The sequence below is a fragment of the Nansenia antarctica genome (genome assembly GCF_963989245.1).
Source record: "Nansenia antarctica genome assembly, chromosome: 11".
Classification (NCBI taxonomy): domain Eukaryota; kingdom Metazoa; phylum Chordata; class Actinopteri; order Argentiniformes; family Microstomatidae; genus Nansenia; species Nansenia antarctica.
In genome coordinates this window covers 14,814,805-14,840,625 of record NC_137681.1, presented here as the reverse complement: position 1 = coordinate 14,840,625, position 25,821 = coordinate 14,814,805, and the positions used below count along the sequence as shown (strand labels likewise).

Genomic DNA, 25,821 nt, shown 5'->3' with positions numbered 1-25,821 from the left:
AGCAGAGGTTTAGTAAAAGTGTTTGCTGTTTGCAATATGCAAATAATAGAATATAAAAGTGGCAAAACACTGTGGCAATCAAATATATGACACGGGCTGGCAAAAAGGGCTGCATGTTTTTTTTGTATATTACGAAAGTGGCAACGATGTGTTGAAGAGCCCACTCGATATAACAAACAACAGTTTTAGGATTACTAAATGCTTATAATTTGTGAATTGGATTCACTGTCTCGTCTGCCGTAGGCTACAGTAGTACTGGTAAGTGATACATGGCTTGTAAACCAACGTTAATGTTTTATCAGCATGCAGTTAGATGTTCGTAACAATGTTCCTTTTTTCGCACTGGCTATTAGTAGCTGTTTTGCCTGAGTTTTGATTCAGAGCGCATTTCTCCGCTATTTGGTTTGAGGTGGACCAACATTCATATAAGCATATTTCTTCAACTATTTTCAGATTTCAACGCATGACCTCATTTGAAAGCTTATTGATGATTTCATCATTTGAAATCTGCACTTTCATAATCTGGAAAAAACAGAAAAATGACCATAAAGACCTGAGGACTTTTTAACCAGACCCTGTCAAATATATGTCACAGCACCTAGAAAAAAGCTAATTTCAGTTGAACAATTAGCAGTCAAGGTTGATTGAGCGAAAATGGAATTCTTTCCCTTTGCAAAGGCTCCGCCATCTGTGGATGTTTAAAAATACATGAGCAATCGAAGACACAACAACGCCTACTGTATGGTGCAGAGAAGCAACATTAAAATACTGAGCATGGGTATGTACTGGATCAGGAATTTGACATAGGGAATACTATTATATACCAATCCGATGCCATGACGCAAACTATCATAAAACTTGCCAAACACGTGCGTCATTGATTGACAGCCGCAGAGCTAAGATGACACGCGAGTGCGGTGAAAACAATAACAATGCCTGTGGTTTGGAATTTTAGCTTTTTGCAAAATTTGCAACGCAACTTTCAATCTCAAATGTCAGTACTCGGAATTGCTATCAGCAATGAAAAAGTGCTATCAGTGCATCCCCAGTATGGAGTATCATTCAACCAACACTGACTGGAAAACTAGAGCTTAAGGGGCTGCACAATCTTCCTGAAAAAGTTGTATAAAGTTGTGAAAGGTCACAGATGTATTTCCCTCTCTGGTTTAGCAGTCTCTGCATGAGCGAGTCTATAGTTAATAAATAAAAATTGGTACACACATAGCCTATTCAAACACCCAGGACTATGAGTGAACACTGACAGAAAGGAATACGGTAGGCATGCATTAAAATTCATGAAGGGCTATCTTTTTTTCCAATGTCATATCATCAACAGGTTCTAAAGAGATAAGAATGGTTGGACGCTGGAGGACTCCTTTCAGAGATGGATTAACATCAGCAGGCAGGGAACAAAAGACAGCAGGCAGGGAACATTCAAAATGACAGCACGACGTGACAAAACGTCCTGTCTTGTGTGTCGCTCGTCAAATACAGAAAGTGAAAAATCACTTCAGAGGCACTTTCTATACACTCAGCTACATTAACTCAGTAAACACACCACAACACTCCACTGACCAGTATAATGAAAAAATAAAAACAACACAACATATTGGATTGCTGAATAGTAAGTAATTAGATCAACGACTTTCTGTTGGGTTTTGCCCGCAGCTACTCCAGCTTAAGGAGTAATGACAGTCTCCATCGTTCTCTGGTAATGTCATTTGCAGAGTATGCCATGCTGTGCAAACTCAGCCATGAGAAATATAAGTTCATGAGAACAAGAGAACATTAACCACTTAAGTCACTGAGACTTGAATTTGCATCCAGTGAAGGATACACTAGCAATATGAAAAGCTATGGTTACTGCATCCATTAAGGTCGAGAACAATTCAGTATTTGCTTGTGTGAAGAAAGAAATGTTCATAATGTCAAGCAGAGATCCATTTTGGGTTCTGTCATCTCCCTCTCAGGTCTGCACTGACTCCTCTACCTCTTTGCTGTTTTTTCAGTGCCTTCTACATCTCCCTGGGCCTGAAGCACTTTAATAAGCACAGTTTCTCCTCTGGAGAGAGGCGCATGCATCATGACACCTGAATAAATAAACAACTTGGCACGCTCAGCACTTGGCACCTGTGGGGTATAGCTATAGTCATCTCTCAGGGTTCCAAATCTCTCACAGCACACAGAGATGCCTAAATCATTGGTAGCATATACACCACGTTAGTATGGACTGTATTCAACAGTATATCACATATACATAACTGAATCACTCTTCACTCTCAGATGTGTGGTGGTAGTGGTGCATACATTGAAATACAGGCTGACTGCATGGCAAAAATGGGGGACGTCAAATGCAAGAGAACACACATCCAGAGGGCCACATGTAGGTTGGTTAATGCAGCTCTCTCCGCAGTAAGAGTAAAGTATTTCTTTTTGTCTGTCTTTCTTTTGCTGTAATTATTATTCTGGTTGTTAGTTTCTTGTCTGTCATCATTCTTTTTCATTATTATTGAAAATGAAAGCAGGAATATTATTAACAAAACAAAAGCTCAGGAGGTCTGTGTCTATGTCAACAGCCTCCATCAAATTCCTCTCCCCTCTTCAGCAGTCACGATTCCACACTCACTGAATGCACACACACAGGCAGAACTCTGAAATGAGCAAGGATAGGATCACGCGCACGTACACACACACACACCAAATCCAATCTTTCCATCTGAACCCACCGGATAACAATGATGCAACCTCTCCAAACAGGAGCCCACAGACTCAGCAAGCTGCTACAGTGTAAACTCTATACAGGTGGTAGTCTGAATACAGCCCTTTATGTCTTGAGTCTATATTGCACTATATTGCATCAGCCAAGACTGAAGACACCAGCCAGACCAGTATGAATGAATGAATGGTCTTTATTGTCATTAATACAGTACAGGTACCAAACAACGAAATTTGGGAGGGGGGGCTCCCCTGGTGCTAGGAAAAAAATAACTAAAAACAAGAAGGGAAAAGAGCTGGTTTACATAAATAAAGGCTATGTACACTATCTACTATACAAATAAAACACTGTGCTGTACTCTATGCTATGCTATACCTATTCTAACATTTCCTATCTCTGAACCTTATGTACCCGAGGGTTGTCATATTGCACATAGTGTTATTGCACATTCATTTAAAGTGTCGCAGTTTGCAGGTTTGAAATGTTCACAGTTGTTTCAGTGTTGCACTTGATTTCAATCTAGTAGCTGCCATCAAATTGTCTAGATTGTCCAGGGCCTAGAACCTAGGTCTTTGCTGTGTTCAGGGCCTGAATGGCCCTGGGGTAGAAGCTGAGCTTCAGTCTGTTTGTCCTTGCGAACATGGTCCTGAACCGCCTGTCCGAGGGCAGCCGAGCAAAGTGTTCGTACCCGGGGGGGGATGGGTCTCTGGAGATCTTGGAGGCCTTCCTGAGGCAGCGTGTGTTGTACAGCTCTTCCAGAGAGGGGAGGGGGGCGCCGGTGATCTTCTGGGCCGATCTCACGACTCTCTGTAGCGCATTCCTCTCTGCGGCTGTGCAGCTGGAGAACCACACGCAGATGCAGTAGGTGAGGATGCTCTCCACTGCGCAGCGGTAGAAGGTCACCAGCATCTCCTGTCCGATGTGGTCTTTCCTGAGGACTCTCAGGAAGTAGAGCCGCTGTTGTGCCTTCTTGATGATGGCTGCTGTGTTGATCTTCCAGGACAGGTCATCCTGTATGTGCACCCCCAGGAATCGGAGGGTTGAGACTCTCTCCACGCTCCCTCCATCGACGAGCAGGGGCTGGACCTCAGATTTTTTCCTCCTGAAGTCCACGATGATTTCCTGGGTCTTTGACTGGTTCAGCAGCAGGTTGTTAACCTTGCACAGCTTGCCTAGCTGCTCCACCTCATCCCTGTACGCCGCCTCGTCCCCCCCCAAGATGCAGCCCACCACGGTGGTGTCGTCTGCAAACTTTACGATGGAGTTGCTGGGGTGGACGGGGGTGAAGTCGTAGGTGTAGAGGTTGTAGAGGATGGGGCTTAGCACGCAGCCCTGGGGGGACCCAGTGCTGAGTCTGAGGGCTGTGGAGGTGTGGGAGCCCACCCGCACCCTCTGGGGGCGGTCAGACAGGAAGTCCTTGATCCATGCACATACAGAGTGTGATAGTCCCAGGTCTAGTAGTTTGGTCACTAGCCTGTCTGGAAGGATGGTGTTGAAGGCAGAGCTGAAGTCCACAAAGAGCAGTCTCGCGTAGCTGTTTCCCCTCTCCAGGTGGGATAGAGTGGCGTGGAGAGTCGTCGCGATGGCGTCCTCTGTGGACCTGTGGGCTCTGTAGGCGAACTGGTATGGATCCAGGTTGGGCGGGAGGCGTGTGAGTATGTGGGCCCGGACTAGTTTCTCGAAGCACTTCATGATGATTGGTGTGAGTGCCACCGGGCGGTAGTCATTTAGGCAGCTCACCGTGCTCACAGTAACAAGGGAACGTGCAGTTAAGTTACTTGAAACGGAGTTACTTAAAACTGCTCTCCTCCCATAGGAAACCCCATAAAAACAAATAATATGATTTCACTGGTCAAAACCAACTCTCTCCATGCCATTGTCCAAGAAGCCAGACTTTACAGGCATACTATAAACCACTGCTCATAGCAAAGCTGGAAAGTTCTCCAGAAAGGAGAAAATTGAGAAAACAGAAAAAGAAATAGTATCCAATCCAGGAGAGGCTGGTGAAGGTAGAAACTGTGATAACAAACACATGCCATTCCTCCTTCCATCCCATGCATTACAATGAGCCCGATCGCTGATTTCTACACACATCCACCAGACTCCCCTGATCTAGTCAGTAGTCACTGAAAAGAAGAAACTACTCTACCAAGTGTATTCCTGTGTCAGTATTATGTGTAAGCAATTAGCATCAGAATAGTAAGAGTGAGGGAACAGGATCTGCCTTACTCACACCACATGATGACATACACACCTTACTGGACTAAACCTCATAAAACAGCTCATATTTGGCATGCATGTACGGTATATGTGCACACGTGTGTGTGCACGAGAGAGAGAGAGAGAGAGAGAGAGAGAGAGAGAGAGAGAGAGAGAGAGAGAGAGAGAGAGAGAGAGATGGTGGGGGGACTGGACCATTGTGGGGGGTTGCCGGCAAATAAAAGGCTGTGTGAGTGATTACCTTGAGAGAGATAACAGGACATGCTGGATTCATGCACGAATGCAAAGGGCAAATGAGGGTTGAAGGTAGCAATTAGAATCAAATCCTCCACTCACAGTCACAGCTCAGCAGGGCTGGACGATGGCTTTGGAATTTGCCCCTTGATATCATTATTCTTGCCGGGGCCTCTTGGCCAGATCATCATTGAAAATGAGAATTTGTTCTCAACTGATTTTATCTGGTTAAATAAAGTCACACAACAACTGGTTAAAACAAGTCACCACAGGCCAACCATAACATTACTTGCACTCCAAGAGTGACACTGCTCACGGTCGAGTTAAATTATACCTAACATTGTGCCTTCTTTTTAACACAGTATATTTATGAACAAAGAACATATCTGCACACTTGATATGCAGGTGCAAACAGAGTAGAGAAGGGATATGAAACTGTAAAGAAAAACACAGATTTTTGCAAGCAAGCCGTTTTTCTTTACAGTTGTATATTTGAAATGTGTGAAAGTGGGATTCATAGGCTCCTTCTAGCATTATGACTGCCTGGCCCGAGCATAGATTACTTGTTCCTGATGGATAGATAATTCACTTACTTAGTCAAATGCATTTGTTGTAAGTTGCTTTGGATAATAGGTGTCTGCTAAATGCCAAAAATGTAAATCGAAATGTAAATTTTGATACTCAATTAAGGTACACAAGGCTGGCTTAAACTGACCTCTTTCTCATACTTTAGTAGACAGAGACTACAGGCAAAATAATTATTCACCTGCAAATATTGTAGTTATGAATAATGATCTCATTTTAAAAAATGGAATTGGGTTTTGAATAATTCTGAGTGCCATAAAACAAAGGTGAGACTCAACAGGAAATTGCCCCCACTTTGATATATTATTCAATTCACTTTTAAATACCGTTTCATTATGCTCTGTGAAAAATGTGATTGCTATAACATATAGTAGCTCAAAATGAATGTAAAATGACCAACTTTGTAGAAGATCCAGCACACAGCGGTTCATCGTATCTCTTTTTTTCTTTTTAATCTAAAAGTGCATACATTTTTCATGAGGCACGATACAGACATAAATAAAACTGAAAAGTTTGATCTTATTTCCGATCTCCCCATGAGCACCTTTAAAGTTGGGTCTGTCCATTTGTAGAGAGTAATGTGTCACTAACTAACTCTTTCATAAACCAGCGTGAGACCACAGCTTACGGCCCACCAGAAGCACCTCTCGTGGCGACCTTATAGTTCCATTCAGGAAAAGCACCTTCAGTAAGCAATCCTTCTCAGTGATAGCAATAGAAAACTGGAACTCACTACCCAACCAACTCAAAGACATTTAAGCAATAGCTCACGACAGGCCGTGGTATATGCTTATTATATCACAGCTAAGGGGCGTTGTTCGGCCCGACGCGAAGCGGAGGGACGGCAACCCCCTTAGCTGTGATATAATAAGCATATACCACTGGCCTGAAGTGAGCTATTGCTTTTATAAAACGGTTACCAACACTGTCAATATGAATTAGAAAAGCACACTCAAATTCAAGTAGTTTTTATTCGTAATTAATCATCTTAAATAGTTCCCCTCAAATAAAATAGTTCCTCTTATTGCAGTTGGTCGCTAAGCAACAACACTAACATTCTTTTTCATTAACCTAGGCTACTAGCATTGTAGATTTCATAGGAATTTAGCATTTATTTACACAATTTCATTATTTGCATCTATTTATTTACATTAATTTGGATGTCTCCGTTGATTGTACACCCACTAAAAAAACTGTCAACGCGCGGCTGTAGTGGACGCAGGCAGGGCACTCCGAAAACGTCTCGACACATTTTCAAACAGGCTTTATTTTGATAAACAGACCACATATTGGGAATCTACATGGTTACTTTGGGTAGGATTTTTATTTTTATTTATTTTTAAGTTGATAAAATGTCCTTGCGATTGAATTAAAAGTCTGTTATATTTGGAATGTTGACCGTGAAACAGGCGTATTCATTTCGAACTGTGATGAGGCTCTACTAATCGTAGCTGTGGTATACGCTCAATATACCACGGCTATGAACCAATCAGATTGCTTGATTTCACCCATCCGTTTTATAAACATACTTACTCCACCTTCACAACACACATGAAAGCCTGGCTGACACAGAACTATACTTGTCCTCATTAATCCCTCTCTGTGCTGCCTCCCCATAATGCCTTTTTTTGTATGTTTTGTTTTGTTTAATGTATTGCTGTTTGTAAGTGCTTAATGTTGTGTGGCCTGTAATTGTCCTGTGGCTTCTATGTGCTTGAAATGTCGCTGCCCCCATATGTGGTGTTTGTTGTAGCCCCTTCAACCCCCTCAGCTTGCTTACGTGTGTTTTTTGTCAAGTGTGATGTTGGGGTACCTTGTCTCAGCCACGTGTTCTTAGAATATTTAAATGTTTTATTTTAACTAATGACGTTACTTTTCAGGATGCCATGTTGCAACTGGCCGGGGACTTCAGCTGAAAATTAGCCGACTAGGCTAAAGCTGCCTTTTTTACTGTATTTTATATGGTTCATGTATTTGGATTGTCCTCGATATAATAAACTAATAAACTAAACTTATCAAATGCTCTCTGAATAAAAACTTACAGTGTGTCCTAAAGTAAGGTTTCTATAAAAATGTATATCAAACCATCCAAGAAAGTTAGGCCTAGACTTCTTCTTATGAGGGTGCCACCCACATAACTTTGACAGTCTCACCTCAACTCTTGTTCTAAGATCTTTAAAAAACAAAACTATTTGGGCAACAGCTGAGAACTCCGCCTGCCAACTCAAAACAGTTTCACATAACCACGTCCCCCTGTTTCCATGGCAAGGCAAGGCAAGGAAAGTGTATTTGTATAGCACATTTCATACAACAGGGGCAACTCAAAGTGCTTTACATACATTATTAAAAATACAGCAAGAGGAGCATAGTAAGAAAATAAAAATGACAATGAACAAAAGCAAATATAAGAAGTAAATAGATAAAACATTCAATAAGACAATAGTTTATGGATAAAAGACATTGATAGAAGTGTTTGTGTTTAATCATAACTGCTGCAAAACATGAAGGTTTTTAGCTTAGATTTAAATATTTTTAGGGTTTGGGCCTGTTTGATTTCTTCAGGGAGTTTGTTACAGGAGCATGCAGCAGCGTGACTGAAAGCTGCTGCACCGTGTTTTGTTTTCACTCTTGGAATGATTAGTTGATCAGTTTCAGCTGACCTTAGGGGTCTTGCGGGAATATATGGTGGGATATATCTGATATTCACATTTTGTGATTTGTATGTAATTAAGAGTACTTTGAATTAAATTCTCTGAGAGACTGGTAGCCAGTGTAGGGATCTCAGGATTGGACCCTAGCAGCGGCATTTTGGATGAGCTGCAGCTTACGAACCCTCCCTTTAGATAGGCCTGTTAGCCATTACAATAAACAAGTCTACTAGAAACAAATGCATGGATGAGGTCTTGTTTGGACATGAAACCTCTCATTCTTGTTATATTTTTCAGGTGATAGTAGGCTGATTTAGTTAGATTTATGTGGCTGTTGAAGTTTAGATCGGAGTCTAGAATTACACCAAGATTTCTGACCAGACTTTTTGTTTGAAGAATGAGAGAATCAAGTTGATCCAGCATAGGGATCCTGTGTGTGTAAAAGATACGTAGGTATGGACCGATGGCCCACCCACTTATGGCTGCATCATTGTTATTGCACAGACTATGTTTGACAGTCTCTGAAGTGTGCTATAGAAAAGACATTGATATAACTATTTAGAGGAATATTGCCAGCATGTTTTGATTGCTCTTTGATGGTTTACACTGCTTATATATTGATAAATGGCTATTTTGAAAGCTCATAATGTTTTATAGCTGTCCTAAACATAGATATGACTATAAGATGGATAATTACTGTGTGTTACTGTATTACTGAATTTAACTGTCTTGGGGTTGGGGAGACAAGAGCCAGAAAATGTCTTGCACAAACAGACAGGACAGTGTGCAGGTGCGAGGTGAGAAGCAGAAACGCCTTACGAACATGGCCGATTCGCTGCATTTTAACTGGTTGCAAGTGTGATGTCTATATTGCCAGCAACTGTATCTTGTCACAGGTGAGTGAAAATACAAATTAAAGGAGCATTACAGGCATGAAATACAATTATTTCTTAGAGTTTTGAAAAGGTGCCAATCCGTTTTTGGAGTTGTGTGTGGAATGATATCAGATTTGGCTTTTTTGTGTTGTCCCAATACAAACAAAATAATAATAAACATGTCAATACCAAAGCATTTGTAATCACAACAATGTTCTGGGAGAAGTGGTGCATTATCTGACCGAAGTGCAGGGGTGCCATTATTTTTTCCCATGACTGTATTCCTGACTCTGAGTTTTACCGATAGTCACGGTATTATGGCAGGGATAGAGGATCTTGTTGCTACTCCATGTGAGGAGGTTTTGGATCATTGCACTAAAGATTAGCTTCTGAAAATTGAAGACAAGTATGAACTTGATCTAAGTGGTCTTGGTGATAACCATAAAGGAAATAGAAAGGCTATGGTTAAATTGCTGTTGGTATGTGTGTAAATCTGCCTCCCCAACCATTGACTTCACTGCACGTCACTGCTGTGTTGCTAGCAATTAATAAATATACAACTCATATTGTGGTGTTACAATATTTATTTCTGGAATCTCACCTCCAAAGAGTCATAAGTACAGAGTGGTTACACTAGGTTGCTATCACAAGTGTGGAGTCTGTCCAGAGAGACTACTACTACAATGAGTAGTCTTTACTACTACAATTAGCCTAATCAGTGTTGCCCTGTTGTGTGTCTATGGTTGTGTGTGTGTGTCATGGTGAGGTTCAAAGACATTTTCTTACCCCAGCAGCAAAGCCCAAACTTCCATCCAAAATCCGCTTCTACAGTGGGGGGAGGGGGGTGGGATCAAAACAAGGACATCACAGTCAGTGTGGTGTTTAATTCATACAGTTAGGTCCGTAATTCTGTCTGTGTCCAAATATAGATGGACCTAACTGCAAGTCGTAAGAATTGAAGAATGCTCTGCTCCTCCAAAATATAACTGAACCATCAATACTTGTGTGTGTGTCCATACTAGTAATTACATTATAACACCACCACAAAAAAGACACAGAAACCCTATGCCTGTCCCGTACCTGTCTGCTGTTGAAGATGAAGACCAGGGCTGCCCCAGCGGCGGTCAGGCCCCAGGTGAACAGAGTCCCCAGCAGGGCCTGGGTGACAGGACTGTAGCCTGGAAGCATGGTGCCAACTCTGGGTACAACGACACAGACACAGAGTGTAAGGAGAGAGAAGTCAGGACACTTAAAGGGTGTTCTTCCACTGTTTCCAATGTTCATGTGGTTTTGAACTCAGGTCACTTGGTAAGGCGAGGACTGTAATGGGACTGCTCCAGGGTGTGTGCCGAATCCTGTTTAACCAGGAGGTGGGTTAAAGCAACAGGTAAAGTAACCTTTTGCAAACACCTGCCCAACCCAAAAGCTAAATAGGCTACATTTTTCATATTTGCTTGACAGTGAAAGTCTCAAGTGAAGTCAAATAAAAATATAATAAAAATCAAAACACAGTAGGCAATAATAGTGACATGTGTAACATGATTAACATCATCATTCATTGCCACGTCCTTGTTCTGCAGTGTGTACTTACAGCCATGTCAGGGTGACACTGCTGACATACAGTAACTGAGGGCTAGTTGTTGAGTCAGACATATCAATAATTACGAATGTAGTTATTATAATAGCTATGAACTTGTCCTTTTGTGGGCAAACCAATGTAGCTAGCCAGCTATGTGTGCTATTGCGTGCTAGCTATAGACCTCACCTTTATAGGCTATATTATGGTGAGGTTTCCACAACATGCTAGCTAACGTTATCAAAGCTGTCACAGAGGTATTGTTGACATGGCAGCTATCGAACAGCTGTATGTGTCGCTATCGACATAATTAGAGAAGCAACTTCAGATGACAGTTGCCAACTTTTTGGGGGTTTTCTGCAATGAAGCACGAGGTTGTTCACCATTTACCCTCTCGAAAAAACATATCGAATGATATTTAGTTTCGTTTTCATTTCGCATTCGTTTTAATTCATGGGAATAATAGTTAAATAACTTACTGTTGCTCTTGCTTGGCACCGTGAATCCAATGTATTTACTTCCTACTTCCCTGTACACGTGTCTTTGACTGGCTGACTTAGTACCGCCCATTACGAGATGCTATTGGTTAACAGGACTAACACCGGCATTAGGGGAGGGATATCAAAATAAACCCTTACTCCCGCCTATCATGTTAGATAGAAAGATGTTGTCTTTCTTGAATGTCATGTTACAAGTTGGATGGTTTGCACAAATATATATATATTGTTTGTGTATGTGTGTGTGTGTGTGTGTGTGTGTGTGTGTGTGTGTGTGTGTGTGTGTGTGTGTGTGTGTGTGTGTGTGTGTGTGTGTGTGTGTGTGTGTGTGTGTGTGTGTGTGTGGGTGTGGGTGTGGGTGTGTGTGGGTGGGTGTGTGTGTGTGTGTGTGTGTGTGTGTGTGTGTGTGTGTGTGTGTGTGTGTGGGTGTGGGTGTGGGTGTGGGTGTGGGTGGGTGGGTGTGGGGGTGTGTGTGTGTGTGTGTGTGTGTGTGTGTGTGTGTGTGTGTGTGTGTGTGGGTGCGTGCGTGCGTGTGGGTGCGCGCGCGCGTGTGTGTGTGTGTGTGTGTGTGCGTGCGTGTGCGTGTGTGTGTGTGTCAGTGGAAAAGGAAACTGTGAACACCTCCCAGCATTCTCTTCTCTAGAATGCGTGGGAGAAAACCACTAAAAAAGCCACTATACAAAGTCCAACAACCAAATATCACTTCTGTCAGTCAACTTCTGTATTAGATTCCTATAGCACGGTCTATTTAACAGAGAAGGTGCACCCTACTGCACCCCAGGTCAGGCCCACCCCCCTCCTGCCAACCCCATACCACACATACTCGCAGGTTGTGAACAGAGAAAGCTCCGACCCTACACCTGACAGGATGGGGGAGAGCCCCACCCTATGACCTGAGCATAGGTCCAAGCATGACATAATAGACCTATTGGTCTAGGTCTAAAACCACTGAGATAATAACACCATAAAGAAAGAAATCGTTCACTATTTCATCCTGGAATATACAAGGTCTGAGGTCGATTGCCTTTGGTATTAAGAGCAGAAACCTGGAGTTCACCAAAGCAATTGCAAACACAGACATGTGTCCTACAGGAGACATGGTACAGAGGAGATGGTACCACTGACTGCCCCGCCAACTACAGAGAGCTTGTAGTATCATCCACCAAGCTAACAGGGATCAAACAGGGAAGAGACCCGGGAGGTATGTTAATATGGTACAAATCAGAACTAACTTACTCCATTAAGCTAATCAAAAGAGGAGCTTTTTACGTATCCCGAATCCCAAATCGAATCCCCATAAGGACGACATGTTCTCCATCCTAGAGGGGGCAATTAACCATTTCCAGGGCTTGGTCACATTGTAGTCTGTGGAGACCTCAATGCCAGGACAGGACAAGAACCTGACACTCTCAGCACACAGGGTGACAAACACCTACCAGGAGGTGGAAACATCTCTTCCCCAATATGTCCCCCCCAGACATGAATGAATGAATGGTCTTTATTGTCATTGATATAGTACAGGTACCATACAACGAAATTTGGGAGGAGGGGCTCCCCTGGTGCTAGGAAAAAAACTAAAAACAAGAAGGGAAAAGAGCTGGTTTACATAAATAAAGGCTATGTACACTATCCACTATACTATACTATACAAATAAAACACTGTGCTGTACTCTATGCTATGCTATACCTATTCTAACATTTCCTATCTCTGAACCTTATGTACCCGAGGGTTGTCATATTGCACATAGTGTTATTGCACATTCATTTAAAGTGTCGCAGTTTGCAGGTTTGAAATGTTCACAGTTGTGTTTCAGTATTGCACTTGATTACAATCTAGTAGCTGCCATCAAATTGTCTAGATTGTCCAGGGCCTAGAACCTAGGTCTTTGCTGTGTTCAGGGCCTGAATGGCCCTGGGGTAGAAGCTGAGCTTCAGTCTATTTGTCCTTGCGAACATGGTCCTGAACCGCCTGTCCGAGGGCAGCCGAACAAAGTGTTCGTTCCCAGGGTGGGATGGGTCTCTGGAGATCTTGGAGGCCTTCCTGAGGCAGCGTGTGTTGTACAGCTCTTCCAGAGAGGGGAGGGGGGCGCCGGTGATCTTCTGGGCCGATCTCACGACTCTCTGTAGCGCATTCCTCTCTGCGGCTGTGCAGCTGGAGAACCACACGCAGATGCAGTAGGTGAGGATGCTCTCCACTGTGCAGCGGTAGAAGGTCACAAGCAGCTCCTGTCTGATGTGGTTTTTCCTGAGGACTCTCAGGAAGTAGAGCCGCTGTTGTGCCTTCTTGATGATGGCTGCTGTGTTGTTCTTCCAGGACAGGTCATCCTGTATGTGCACCCCCAGGAATCGGAGGGTTGAGACTCTCTCCACGCTCCCTCCATCGACGAGCAGGGGCTGGACCTCAGATTTTTTCCTCCTGAAGTCCAGGATGATTTCCTGGGTCTTTGACTGGTTCAGCAGCAGGTTGTTAACCTTGCACAGCTTGCTCAGCTGCTCCACCTCATCCCTGTACGCCGCCTCGTCCCCCCCCGAGATGCAGCCCACCACGGTGGTGTCGTCTGCAAACTTTACGATGGAGTTGCTGGGGTGGACGGGGGTGAAGTCGTAGGTGTAGAGGTTGTAGAGGATGGGGCTTAGCAGTCTGAGGGCTGTGGAGGTGTGGGAGCCCACCCGCACCCTCTGGGGGCGGTCAGACAGGAAGTCCTTGATCCATGCACAGATAGAGTGTGATAGTCCCAGGTCTAGTAGTTTGGTCACTAGCCTGTCTGGAAGGATGGTGTTGAAGGCAGAGCTGAAGTCCACAAAGAGCAGTCTCGCGTAGCTGTTCCCCTCTCCAGGTGGGATAGAGTGGAGTGGAGAGTCGTCGCGATGGCGTCCTCTGTGGACCTGTGGGCTCTGTAGGCGAACTGGTATGGATCCAGGTTGGGCGGGAGGCGTGTGACTATGTGGGCCCGGACTAGTTTCTCGAAGCACTTCATGATGATTGGTGTGAGTGCCACCGGGCGGTAGTCGTTTAGGCAGCTCACCGTGCTTTTCTTCGGGACTGGGATGATAGTTGAGGTTTTCAGGCAGGGTGGGTCAAGACAAAGCAAGGGTCAAGACACAAATATGACAAAGCAACAAACAAACATGGGTCACAACTGCTACAGCTCTGTCGTTCACTGGGACTGTACATAGTCAACGGTAGGCTTCGAGGAGACTCCTATGGTAGGTACACCTACAGCTCATCTCTGGGTAACAGTACAGTAGGAAAAAAAACTGTCTACCTGAACAGATCAACACCCAACCATGAAGTAGTAAAACCAACCGAACTACACACTATTAAAAAATGCTACAAATGGAAGAAAGGTAGTGTAGAAACATACCAAAACGCTATTACGTAATCAACAACAAGTCCAATCACTACTAGATCAGTTTCAATGCAACAGTGAAGGTGTAAACAAGGCAGTAGACCTCTCAGCCTCCAAATCTAAAGGCCTCAAATAGAAAAGCCCCAAAAAACAACAACAATGAATGTGAAAACCTCAGAAAGGAATTAAGGAACCTGTCAAACCAAAAACACTGAGACCCAGTCAATTAGAGCACAAATCTTCACTATGGTGAAACATTAAGACAGTATAAAAATACAGTAAAGAAAAAAAGGAACAACATGTTAGAAAACAGTTACAGGCTATTGAGGAATCCATCAAATTAAACACATTCTGGGAAAAATGGAACACTCTAGTCTAAACAAACAAAAACTTGAGGATCTCTATATGGGTAAACCACGTATCCAATAGCTTTGGTCCAATAGAGAAAAACAAACAGCAAAAACACATACAAGATAAACTACGAAGTTTAGAGTCAACCATAAAAGACTGCCAGAACCAGCTAGACTCCCCAATTACTCTGGACATAATGACAGAAGAAGAAGAAGAAGCATGCACACAAAATGAGATGGAAACAGAGCTGCACTTTTTAACTATCTGCCAACTGTACAAAGACATCAGAGATACTTCCCACAGATTACAAACACCCCAATAGATTTAAGATTACACTTTTTGATTTCCTAATGACAAAAAACTGCCATATCTGCTGGGTGAAGTACAACAATGTGCAAACACAGCAGCAAGATTTGAGACAGTAGTTGTGACAGTAAAAGGACATCCAATGGAACACAACCACCGTAAAAACTGTAAATAAGTATCTGCACTATTTGCACCATGCGGATGGATCTCTGTACATAATGTTTTCATAGTTATCATTTAAATGTAGTAATCTACAACCTCTACACCCACGACTTCACCCCCATCCACCCCAGCAACTACATCGTAAAGTTTGCAGACGACACCACCGTGGTGGGATGTATCTCGGGGGGGGACGAGGCGGCGTACAGGGATGAGGTAGAGCAATTGAGCAAGCTGTGCAAGGTTAACAACCTGCTGCTAAACAAGTCAAAGACCCAGGAATTCATCGTAGACTTCAGGAGGAAAAAGTCCGAGATCCTGCCCCTGCTCATCGACGGAGAGAGCGTGGAGATAGTCTCAAACCTCCGATTCCTGGGACACAACATGCGGGATGACCTGGCCTGGAAGGACAACACTAAAGGCACCATCAAGAGGGCACAACAGCGGCTATACACCCTGAGATGCCTCAAGAAACAACACAGCAAGAAGGAGATGCTGGTGGCCTTCTACCACGGCGCAGTGGAGAGTATCCTCACCTTCGGCATCTCCAACTGGTACCACAGCTGCACGGCAGCGGAGAGAAGCGATCTACAGAGAGTCGTGAGAACAGCACAGAGGATCACCGGCGCCCCCCTCCCCTCTCTGGAGGAGCTGTACAAAACACGCTGTCTCAGGAGGGCCTCCAAGATCTCCAAGGACCCGACCCACCCTGGGCACAAACACTTTGTCAAGCTGCCCTCGAACAGGAGGTACAGGACCCCGGCCGCTAAGACAAACAGACTGAAGGACAGCTTCTACCACAGGGCCGTCAAGGCCCTGAACACAGAAAAGGCCTAAGTTCTGGGCCCAGGACAGTCCGGATGGATTGTAATGGCAGCTAGTGCTGAGGCACAAACATGTACATTTTCAAGCCTGCAAACTGTGACACTTTAAAATAATGTGAAAAAATACTTTCTTGTGAAATATGACAACCCTAGTTGACTATCTGTGCAGTATAGTACAGTGGATTGTGTACATAGCCTCTATTGATGTAAACCAGCTCCTTACCTTCTTGTGATTTTATGCATCTATGCTTTTTCCAAAATGTGTTTCTTTTTCCTCTCCTAAACACCAGGGGAGCCTCCCCTCCTAAATTTCGTTGTTTGGTACCTGTACTGTAGCAATGACAAATAAAGTCTATCTATCTATATTTTTAAACTGCAATGTCCACAATTTTCTGTTCCTAATTTAAGTTATCTTTATCTACCTGTAAGCTATACATACTGTATACACAGCTCAGTTTAATATACCCAGCTCTGTTTAATTATTTATTTATTCTAGTCGTACATTTCCCATGCCAAAAAGCCCTTTAACCCTTGTGTGATGTTCACTTTTTGGACCCTTTCGTACTGTTCAGGTCCAGTTGACCCAGGACATCATTGGGGTTTTAAAAGCACTTGTCTTGACACGGTGCTCCTAGTCCCAAGGGTGACCCATACAAGGGGATATACTCAGGAGCCCCAAAATAGCCCATAATATTAAAGGGCGCCTCCTGTGGGCACAAACAGGTACTGTACCCAATAATGCACAATAGGTACTGTGTACACATTCAAAGTGCATATCTTTTGTTCTGGATCTAGGGGGCTGCCCTTTGGAGAGGCTGGAGCAGAGGATGCTTAGTAACAACCCACAAAGTGTCAGACCCCTGGGAATAGGTGGGGCCGAACGACAGCATGATGAGTAGAAGCGTTTTTACGCACATGATGCCCCTAACTTTGAAAATGCAAAATCCACTATAATAAAGACCTGGGTGTCATAAATCATACTTATCTAGGTATCATCTTATGAAGGACATAAATGTGTTGGGGTATTGTAGGATGTGTAAAAAAAAAAAAAAAAAACTTTTACATGTTTTTCATAGAAAATAAGCCAAGGCCATGGAGTTTCATATTGATCAAATGTATTCTTGTACCATTTCTCACCAAGTAAAAATGTAAAACGGGTCCGGTTGACCCGAACACCACACAAGGGTTAAAATGAAAATAGGGTAGAGCTGTTGTGTTACTCTGCCGCTATGCCCAAAAAAGAAAAAGAAATCCCATTCTCTGAAGATCTTCTGAAAACAGGCCTACAAGAAAGAGGATGCAGTCAACAACCTAAAAGCATTTTCATTGTGCATTTTCCGCCTTTAGTGCTCCACAGCTCTTGAGTGGTCCATGCTGTGTTTTGACAAAGAGGGGAGGAGGGTTAAGGAAAGGGCACTCCGGAATGTTCCTTTCACGCAGTGGAAATTCCAGATTTTTTGGCCAGTATAGTTATCTGATCTCATTAACACCTCTTCAGTAATTCCTCACAACTCTTAAAGATCCTGAACCTTAACAGTTTAACTGTTCATCAGTCATATACAATGTTATTACTCATTATTTGCAGTAAGGGTGCAATTGGATGCCCACTGAAGCCTTTTTGTACCTTTTCTGTACCTTTTGGTTAAATAAAGTACATCAACTTTCAGCAGCTTACTGCTATATGAGAGACAGTTCGATTGTTTGACTTTGACACCCAGTTATTTTCATTTAGAAATGCTGGGGTAGTCTGGGAGTTTGGTGCTCAGTGTGTGATCATGTACCAGTCCTTGTTTTGATCGGTAAGGCTTCTGCACTTTCCCAAAGACACCTCTCACACATGGGTGGAACAACCCTGAACAGAATGTCCCCTTTCGGAAAAGCTGTCCATAAAATCTAAGGCAGTTTGAAAAGCCACAATTTAGCACTGAGATAAAGTGCCTCTAGTGTGGGGTTTTTATGAGAGGAAAAGCAGTACCATTCTCCGACGCACTGCTCCTCTGGGGAAACTTAAGTAGCAACCTAGTCAGGTACAGAGACTACAAAGGCATTTTTCAGTTTAAACAAGCCTATAAAACACTAGCACTAAGACTAGAGAGTTGGGTGTGAGCAAAAGAACATGCGTGTTTGAAGAAAGCTTGTATGTTTTTTGAGAGGATTTTGAGGTCCTCATAGGACCAAATTATGGATCATCAATGGGGTCAGTTCGATGACCATGGTCGTGTCTTGTCTGAATCTCATGACACCTGGATGTGTTGAACGTGTAGGAGGTGTTTGTTCAGTGCCAGGCAGCTCCTGGGTCCTGGGGGTGGGCTGAGGTATTCCAGCTATGCGTGTCTGAGGGGGAACAGGACCACGGTAATCACTCACACAGCCTTTTATTTGCCGGCAACCCCCCACAATGGGCCAGTCCCCCCACCATCTCTCTCTCTCTCTCTCTCTCTCTCTCTCTCTCTCTCTCTCTCTCTCTCTCTCTCTCTCTCTCTCTCTCTCTGTCTCTTTCTTGTTGATGAATGACCTGCCACAGAACAAAGCAAAGCCAATCAGAAAGTCAAAGAGTAAAAACAACTACGAAAAAACAAACCCCGAAAACAGACATGGTCTCCATTCCTGTCCACAAGCTCATCCGTTGGAGCCAATCTGGAAGGTGGGTGGCCCTAGTGAGGAGGTGGTGGTGGTCCGGTCGTGGTGGTGGTGGTGGTGTGTCTGGAGGTGGGGGGTAGTTCAGCTCAGAGTGACCCCCCACTGAACTGTGAGGGGAGTAGAGGAGAGCAGAGGGGTGTGTGGGTGGGTGAGGGAGAAGGATGGTCTGGGGGGGAGGAAGGGAGGGAGTAAAAAAAAAAAAAAAAGAAGCTAGTGAGCACTTTGTGGAGAATGTTTAGTTATGAAAACAAAAGTATTGCAACAGATGGGGCCGGCTGCACCTTGGAAACGGCATAACAGCGGAGCTGGGAAAGCCAAGAGTGCTTATCAGACAGAAGAGCAGGAGGGAGGCTGACTGACAGGGAGCGCGTCCGCGCACCCACTCTCAACACTGCAGGGGGAGATATAAAAGGACTCTTCGAGTGAGAGGATCAGGCGTCCGGCAACACTGCACTGAGGGGCTCCATCAGAGTGGAGAGTTGGTTGCCACAGAGCATGACAGACACAAGCTGACGAGTTTTAAAGGAAAAAGAGAAAGTTTGTTTGGACAGCAGCATGCGACCCACTAATTGGACCTTGTTTTTTGAGGGTGTTTTTGGGATGTGGAATTTAGTGGTGGAGGGACACTAAATTGTTTCTAATCGATTCTAAATCGTTGATGTTATCAGTTTTCTGCTTTTTCACACATTTTCAGCTTTTTCCATATCCTTCATTGATTTAAAAAAAAAAAAAAAAAAACTTTGAGCCAAAATGAACACCACATATAATTCTGGGTTGATCACTGACCCCACCAGTAGTTACACAGACAACAACATCTATTTCGAGGATGACTTGGATATATTCAGTGTGACCATGGTAGTCCTATACCTGGCTGTGTGCATCGTAGGGCTGGCCGGAAACACCCTGGTCATCGTGGCCATTTTAAAGCTGGACAAGATGGCGTCCGCCACTACCGTGTACATCTTTAACCTGGCCCTGGCTGACGGACTCTTCATGGTAGGCCTTCCCTTTATCGCCATCCAGAACTTCCAGAATCACTGGGCCTTTGGAGACCTGGCCTGCAAGCTAGTCATGGTCCTGGATGGTATCAACCAGTTCACCAGCGTCTTCTGTTTGACCGTGATGAGCATCGACCGGTACATGGCGCTGGTCAACCCGCTACACTTCGCTCGCTGGCGCACGCCGAGGCGGGCCAAGATCATCGCTGCTTTCCTGTGGCTGTTCTCCCTGCTCCTAGTCCTCCCCATGGCTGTTCACTTTTCCGTCCAGGACGAGCCTTGGACCCTGTGCACCCTGGACCCTCACGTGATCTCGTACTCCTGGTGGCACTTCATCACCTACACCTTCACCCTGGGCTTCGCCCTGCCCTTCACCATCATGATCGTCTCTTATACAGCCCTGGTGGTCACCTTGAGGACCCACCGTCACCAGGCCAGCTCCCCAGGGCAGGAGACCCGTCACCTGGAGACGCAGGTGACTAAGATGGTGGTTGCCGTGGTGCTTGTGTTTGGTGTGTGCTGGCTGCCGTTTTATGCCTTCAACTTCTGCTCAGTGTATCAGATTAACCTGGTGCTCCCCTTCGCCAGGGGCTTTGAGTTTGTGGTGCTGCTCTCCTACTCCTGGAGCTGTGCCAACCCCATACTCTACGCCTGTCTCTCCGAAACCTTTGGACGCTACTTCCGTACCCTCCTCTGCCCCGCCAAGAGATCTCCCAGCATGCACTGCAACGTAGACACTGAGCGGTATGACCTTAACGACACGAGTGGGAGGGACGTGAGCGTAGTGGCATAAAGAGGCCAGCAAACGTCCCCGGTCACAGCATTCATCCTATCTAATCAATACGGAAGCGCAGATGTATTTTCGATTACTGAGTGCACAGTTCTATCCATCACACCCTTCGAAGTATAATATCAAGAACATGAAGCAACACGTCCATGAATCCTCATGACCTGCTGTGTTGAAATGTTTCAAGATTTTGAAAATGTTTTTGTACATCTCTTGTGCTGATGTATTGCACAAAAAGTAAAGAAGGTTCAAATCTGTGAAGATTCAAATGCCGAGAGCTTTTCTATAGTGTTTCTATATACAACTCTGCAGCTGTAGCTCGTGCTGTACAGAGTAGACTGAAGATGTTAATAGATGTTGTATTTCAGTTCCACTTTGTCTTGTTCCCTAATGTTATTACTACAATAACAACATGGAACATTGGCCCGCTCATCGCACCTCCGTTATTAGATTTTCCAGAACAAATGAAATGAAGCATAAATGATGCAACAAAGAGAGGTGATGACAGGTGGCATGTAAACAAGGTAACAGCTCTGTGCCTCTTGGCCAAGACAAAGCACTCCCCGCAGACCCACAAAGGGAACAGTTGACTTAATGACGGCAAGTTTGCTCTGCATCTATCCCTCCAGCAGGATTGAGTCATGGGGGGCCGGCGGGGGGATTATATAATGGATTTGCCTTGTTCACGTCCTCCCTATACGTGCACTTTCAAATCAACTGTGGACATTTAGGTGATGTCATCGTTGTCATGGAAGTCAGGTCTGAGTTGATTTCTTTATGGGAATTCCTACAGAACTGTTTCAACAAATAAATTGGACAAATGGACAAAGGACAATAATAAAAAAAGTACTGTATATATGTCCATATTCATACAGTAAAATACTTGCCTGCTCATTGTACAGTATGTGGCTTAATATTTTCTTAAGTTATTCAGTCTTAAGTACAGGATTTGGTGAGTCTTGATAAACATTAAATCACTTTGACTTCCATGTAATACAGTGAATTCTATAGCCTATATGAATGGAACATCAATTAAAAGAAAGTGTTGTGTCAAATACAAGGAATCATTGAATGCTTTATCAAGAAAATTGACCAATGTAATACAAAAAGAGATGTTTAGCATACTTCCTGGTGGCATCATCATTATCATGACCATATTTATCATCATCATCATCATCACTGTCATTAACATCCTAATTTATCTAATATAGCTCTTTTCATATCACATTTAACCTCATTGTATTCAAGGACATACATTAACCTTAGAAGTATCCCAATTGTCGGATCCGTTTATACTGTAAATAGATTGCTGCTTGATTCTAATGTACACATTTAATCTTACGTATGACTGTATCATCACCTTACTGTTTAAATATGTTATACAAAAATGAAAGATTTTGAACATTTGGAATGTTGCATCTATTACAATGTGCATTAAAAACATGAAAACAATCAGCACAGTTGTTTGTTCTTAGGTTATTAGGTTCATTCTTCGTTTGTGGGTATCAAGACTTCTCCTCCATTCTAGTACAAGTACAGTGTACTTTTGAAGGTTGTCAATGAGCACAATGAGAAAGATCCTGATTGTCCATCAATAATAAATGTTCTGAAATGGCTTTCTGAGAAGAAGCTGAGAAGCGCTCTGTCATGTCCACCCTGCCCTGCTAACCAGCTACCTTGTGTCTGACATGTGGACTACGTTTAAGAGCCAATAAACTCTTTTGCATTTAATGACATTTTTAAGAGGAGCTGGAGTTCCACTGGCTAAAATATGCTCATTTCCAGGGTCCAGTGACTGATTTCAACCTTTTCTATATTTTTGTAACTCGCTACGCACTGTTTTGTGTCGATATTTCAAACCATTACATATTAAATGCTTTTAAGTTTTTTTTTTTTATGTCTTCTATGAAAAAGGAAGGGAAGGGACACTCCCAAAAAAAAATCTAATCTTTGTGTCCATCTTTATACGATGGACAATGAGGGTAGCAACACTGGCCCCAACCAGTCGTCTGTGTGTATGGGTGGGCCCCATGGCCTTGGAGACCTGGGTAAGCAGTATGGATAGGCGGTCAATGACCCCCCAGGGTCATCACAGAGGCGCACATGATCAATGTTGGGGGGCAGTGGGGACATATTTGCTTTACTATGTCATAATTCTAGGCTTCTCTAAAAACAACAGAAAGATTAAAGGGGCAGAACCCCTTTACTGTGACTCTAAGGTCATAGATTGAAATTCTATGATGTGCAAATCTATGGGGAATAATGTCTACCATTCAATGGTGCATAAGGGTAACTTTAATTAAAACATTGTAAATCTGTACATTTGCCAGTGAGGTCATTTTTCTAATATGGTTTTAATTAAGGCCCTGGCTGGAAGGTTAGTTTTCCGTGTTATTCCTGCGACACGTGATTCAACCTTCACCCTTTGCAGTAATTAAGGGCAGCTGCTAACTGCCTGTGAGACAGTGGTAAAGCATAGTAACGAGTGTCATGGGAGAGTGTGTGGGAAATAAATCTATAAAGAGCCATTCCACAGTTTAAGTTTAATCTAATCTCTCTCTCACTTGCGCTTGTGCACTCCTTTTGTGTGTCTCTCGCTCTTTCCTTTCTCTGTCTCTCTCTCACTCACTTGATTGCTCTCGCTCACTTGCTTGCTCTCTTGCTGGCTCTCTCACTCACTCACTCACTCACACACACACACACACACACACACACACACACACGCACGCACGCACGCACGCACGCACGCACGCACGCACGCACGCACGCACGCACGCACGCACGCACACACACACACACACACACACACACACACACACACACACACACACACACACACACACACACACTTGTTTCCCCTTTATCAAATGTCAGGCTCATTTGTAATTGACCAAAGAGCTGTTTGGGAATATTTCAATAGACCGGAGGGTGAATATAAACATTCCTGCATACTTTCCTCAGAACAGAAATTCAGAGAACAGAGAGCATAGGCAAACTGGGCTCATCCATAGGTTTTGAGGTACTGGGTTCCCCGAACGAGGTCGGTTCTCACACTGATAACACTTCTCGCAGGTTCAACCCTGGATGTTCTCATGGGGGGTCTGCATGGACTCTTATGTCTCTCTTCTCCCTACGGTATGAGGGTGATCTTTCTCATAGAGCAGAGGGATTTAATCAGCTCTTATTATAAACACAGATGACTGTTATAAGAGTCTACATTTGTCACAGGAAGCTATATCCTAAACAAGTACTTACAAAACCCCTCCTCTCTTGACCATAGAACATGTCTCCTCTCTCAGTCATACAAAATCTCCCCTCTCTCAACCATATCAAATATAAAAAATGTTCTCTACTGCTGTATCATGGACACACTTTAACTTTAACCTCATGAATGTCAAGCCACATTTTACCCACCATTGTGGTTCCTGAAATCATTCGTCATTGAACATAATCACCTGTCCTATGGCTGCACTGCAGAGGAGGCTGGTGGAGGCAGAATGTTTGAGACTGTTCCTCATTCTGTTCCATGCATTACAATGAGCCCGTCCTCTGATGTCTACCTCCATCAGCCTCCCCTGCTGCACTAGTCCATATTTGGGCATACCATGGTCATGGTCATGATATCAGGAATCCTTGTGTGCCTAGAGGTGTCAGAGAGGAATCATAACATGTTACTTAAAACAGGTCAATATCATGGACACCTATGCAGTGAAAAGACACACCAAAACAACATGACTATAGGTGACACCTCTCTGAAACCTTCTCAGTGAGTGCCCTTCACACACCAAGAAGCTAAAGGGCCTCCATAGTGTTTTTGGTCTTTGGGCAGCTCCTGTGGCAAACATCTATCTATCACCATTAACATCACTGCAACACAAATATATTGTTAAGACGCTAAAATGTAAAAGAAAATCAATTAAAAAGGTTCCCAAGGTTGGCAAGGCGCACTGATGATCAATAACACGAAAAAGGGATTAGAAGATTCAAGGTGAAAAAAGAAAAAGCATTCCAGCAAGAGCCTGAAATATAAATAAATATGCATGTTTAATAGGACTGTATTGCAGGGGAGGCTGGTGGAGGTAGACATCATTGGAAAGGCTCATCATAATGAATGAAATCGAATGAGGAATGTGTCATGAGGAATGAGGAATGTGTCAACATGCATAGGGCTGTACAAAGTCATAATACATCTGTCTCTCACAAAGCAGCCTATCATTTTGTACATTGTCCAATAAACGGAAAGGAACAGATATGTAGGGCAGGCATTCAGTACCCTCATATACTTCCACGCAAGTCTGTGTGTGTGTGTGTGTGTGTGTGTGTGTGTGTGTGTGTGTGTGCCCAGCCCCATGCATGTTGACACAAAGACTATGTGTACATGGGGTGAAAGCAGCTTACTGAAGTGTTGTTGACTAGACCAAGGCTACTACATGTCAGCAATGGTCCAGCTCCCTAGCAAACCATTACATAATGGTTATCCAGCCTGTTTCCTCTCTCATACAAGAAACCTACAAGTCTAGCTTTGAATGAGTTTTGACTTGAATAAAGTTGTATCCAAACAAACTGTCATTGTCTGTGGAATTCTAAATGTATCTGATGATTCATATGTTACAAAAATTTAGACTTTGTGTAAGATATATATCCCAATGGAAAATAAGGTGCTGGAATGCTGTATGCTAAGGAACTTTCTCAGACGGGTTTGACAGTGGTCCTTCAGGAGATGCCCACCATCTGTGCGCTTCTAAATGTGCCCCCACATGCTATTTCCCTATAAAAATGTGGAAAGCTGAGCAGAGCTCTTTTGTCGTGCTGTAGACCTCGCTTAATCAGAGGGAACGTTTCAACTTGGAGGTCATTAGAAGGCCCAGCGAATATCTACCCTACCAAATGGCGATGCGAAGAAATCAGTATGGCACTTTCCTCCAGGCAGACCGATGAACACTGACGCACATTGGGAGAGTTTGGGTATGAGCGGAGGGGGGAGGGGGAGGAGGGGGCAAGAGCATAGCAGATCGGCAGCTCCATCTGCATGCAGAGACGGAACCTGCAGCAAAC

The 25,821-nt window shown here is 43.8% G+C and overlaps 2 protein-coding genes across 2 annotated transcripts in view; one reads left to right on the top strand and one right to left on the bottom strand.

The window, feature by feature from the left end:
• Nucleotides 1-11,384, bottom strand: part of slc39a11 (solute carrier family 39, member 11) — an 89,184-nt gene extending 77,800 nt beyond the window's left edge. The window contains exons 1-3 of the mRNA XM_080541460.1: nt 11,334-11,384; nt 10,359-10,476; nt 10,065-10,103 (exon numbers count right to left, since the gene is read on the bottom strand). Coding sequence (XP_080397586.1) covers nt 10,065-10,103; nt 10,359-10,466 — 147 coding nt within the window. The 5' untranslated portion in view covers nt 10,467-10,476; nt 11,334-11,384. The remainder of the gene's footprint in view (nt 1-10,064; nt 10,104-10,358; nt 10,477-11,333) is intronic.
• An 8,347-nt stretch (nt 11,385-19,731) lies between these two features.
• LOC308167846 (somatostatin receptor type 2) lies at nt 19,732-20,772 on the top strand (the record flags this gene model as incomplete). Its single annotated transcript, XM_080542324.1, has 1 exon — nt 19,732-20,772. One exon carries the CDS (start codon nt 19,732-19,734, stop codon nt 20,770-20,772), a length of 1,041 nt encoding a protein of 346 aa, XP_080398450.1.
• Between the last annotated feature and the right edge of the window lie 5,049 nt (nt 20,773-25,821).